At 52.2% G+C, this 2,198-nt stretch overlaps 1 protein-coding gene across 1 annotated transcript in view; it reads right to left on the bottom strand.

Annotated features, from left to right (window-relative positions):
* Positions 1-528: 528 nt before the first annotated feature.
* H310_09771 (hypothetical protein) overlaps positions 529-2,198 on the bottom strand; it is a gene marked incomplete at its 5' end in the record, with an annotated part of 3,535 nt that continues 1,865 nt past the window's right edge. The window contains 6 exons of the mRNA XM_008875930.1: positions 529-804; positions 847-963; positions 1,025-1,213; positions 1,267-1,509; positions 1,553-1,664; positions 1,717-2,144. Coding sequence (XP_008874152.1) covers positions 556-804; positions 847-963; positions 1,025-1,213; positions 1,267-1,509; positions 1,553-1,664; positions 1,717-2,144 — 1,338 coding nt within the window. The 3' untranslated portion in view covers positions 529-555. The remainder of the gene's footprint in view (positions 805-846; positions 964-1,024; positions 1,214-1,266; positions 1,510-1,552; positions 1,665-1,716; positions 2,145-2,198) is intronic.

A 2,198-nucleotide genomic window follows, 5' to 3' on the forward strand; every position in this document is an offset into this window, starting at 1 on the left:
AATGAAGATCTTTGACATGTGTACGGATAACAGTACCGTAGAACTGTTACAACACCGCTGCGATAACTTTGAACCATGATCTGCTCAATTCATTGCGCCGTGAATTCGTGGATTCAGACATTGTAAGAAGGGATCATCGGCGTTGAGGTAGCGACACTTGCGTGGTGGTCGAGTTGTAGTTAGTACATTGAGCCCACTGGAATTGTCGCGGTGTCGTACCAAATTTACCTTGCTCACGCTCGGAGAATCCACTGGCGCGTCGACCATTTAGGGGCTCCAGTACTGGAAAACGATGGCATGACCTTGATCTATACCGCGGCGACTTGCATAGAAGTGGAAGGAAGGAGTGTAAGTTTCTAGTACTCGTCAGTAGGAAGCCACGATGAATGGCAGTGCATCCAAGACCAAGCCCTCGTTTTGCCTTTGCACCTTCACACAATCGTTTTGTTTGTGCGGTGCTACTTGGTGTATATGCAATCCTTGGCGACTGTACCAATGCACAAAACATGGCGATAACAACTCGATGGGTTGCCACACAAACGAAACCTATCGATATTATACTCGGGGCAAATTGACGTCCCGATTGTGTTTTCGCTGCGGTTGGTTGGCTGTTTGCGATCGAACCGACGGGGGCCATGCTGGCGTGGCCTGGGGCATTGCTTGGTTGGACGTGGACGGTCGGTCGATCGACCGCTTATCTGTCAAGAGGGTATCCAAGCTCGGACACGCGACCATGACCTTGGCAGGGCCTTCGTACCGCTGTGGCAGCATGTTTGGACTATTTCGCTGGCGCAGCACCAGACCCTGGCTACAAGTCAGACGGTGATGGAATCGCTCGAACAGCACCTGGGGTTTCCACTTGTCCGACTGCATTTCTGCATCCCGCGTGAGTGGCCGGGCCATGACTCCAACGTCTTGGTTCGTTGCTTCACGGAACGCAACCCCATCCAAAAACACTTGGAGCTATCCAAAAGGGACACGTGGACAAGTGTTTAGATTGACGTTGGGAGCTCGCACTGGTCACCTCGGCCTGCAGTTTCGCCTTCGCCTCGGTCGTTTTCGCCAGATCGGTCTCCATGACATGCAGCTTCTTCGTGAGTTGTTCGTTCAAGTCGATTTCTCGATCTAGCGTCTTGGATTTGTCCATCATCATGAACGCGATTTTTCGCTTCTCTTCCTGGAGTTTATTGCGCTCGATGTCAACTTCTTCCACCTGCCAGAGAGTCCCGTGAACACGATCCGGCACGTTCGCTTCGAGCGATGCACCATTTTTTTCTGCCCTCGCATCTTTTCGTTGACATCGTTGAGTTCTGCGACCGTGATTTTTACGACTCGGTCCAGCTTGGCTGTCGAGATCTTCTCGGCCTCCAAATTCACCCGCAACCCTTCCGTTTCCATGGCAAGTTGCTGCAGCTGTTGCGACTGGTTGTCGATTTTGCGTTTGCTCAGCATGAGGTCTTGGGACAGCTCCAAGAGCGTGTCTTGCGCGCGCTTGATGTTGCCGCAGCACTAGTCCAAAAATCAAATCCGGCAGCGAGTGCATGGAACGTACAATTTCCACGCGCTCCGAGTACGCCACGATGTAGTTGTTCAAGACTTGGTCCAAGTAAAGCTGCTGTTGAATCGCTTGTCTCTTGGCCATCATGTCGACGGTGACGCCATTTCTACTTCGTGTGAGGTGGCCATGTCGAAAAAAATGGCATTCCGTTGGCGTACTTTAGATTCGCAGACGACGCTATCTTGTCGTCTGGGACGTCGAGCACCAACGGTACAGTCACCGACGTCAACAGCGTGGGGTCTTCCGCCAAATAGTACAGTTCGGACCCGAGTTGTATAATAAACCCTTCGAAGGCAGATACCTTGCGCTCCATTCGCTGCAAGTCCCTCGTCAGCAACTCGACTTGGTCTCTGGTTTCTCGTAAATTGGCAATCGTTTGGCTCTCGCTTTGGTTGGCCTCCGTGGCCTTGAGCGTGATGTCTTGCAGCGAGCTCTGAAGCACTTGATTCGACATGGTCAGGTCGGCAATTTGGAGTTTCGAAGACGCCAGGATTTTCTCCAAGTCGTGAATCCGGTGCTTCTGCATCTTGTTCTTCTCTTTGGCGTCTTCGATGTCCTTTAGCAGCGACACCGACTCGGAGCTGTTCTGCGACCGCCGCACGACTGTCGCCCGCTTCGTATCACGTCGTTTCACACCTTT

This window comes from Aphanomyces invadans (assembly GCF_000520115.1).
Source record: "Aphanomyces invadans strain NJM9701 unplaced genomic scaffold supercont1.23, whole genome shotgun sequence".
Taxonomy (NCBI): domain Eukaryota; phylum Oomycota; class Saprolegniomycetes; order Saprolegniales; family Verrucalvaceae; genus Aphanomyces; species Aphanomyces invadans.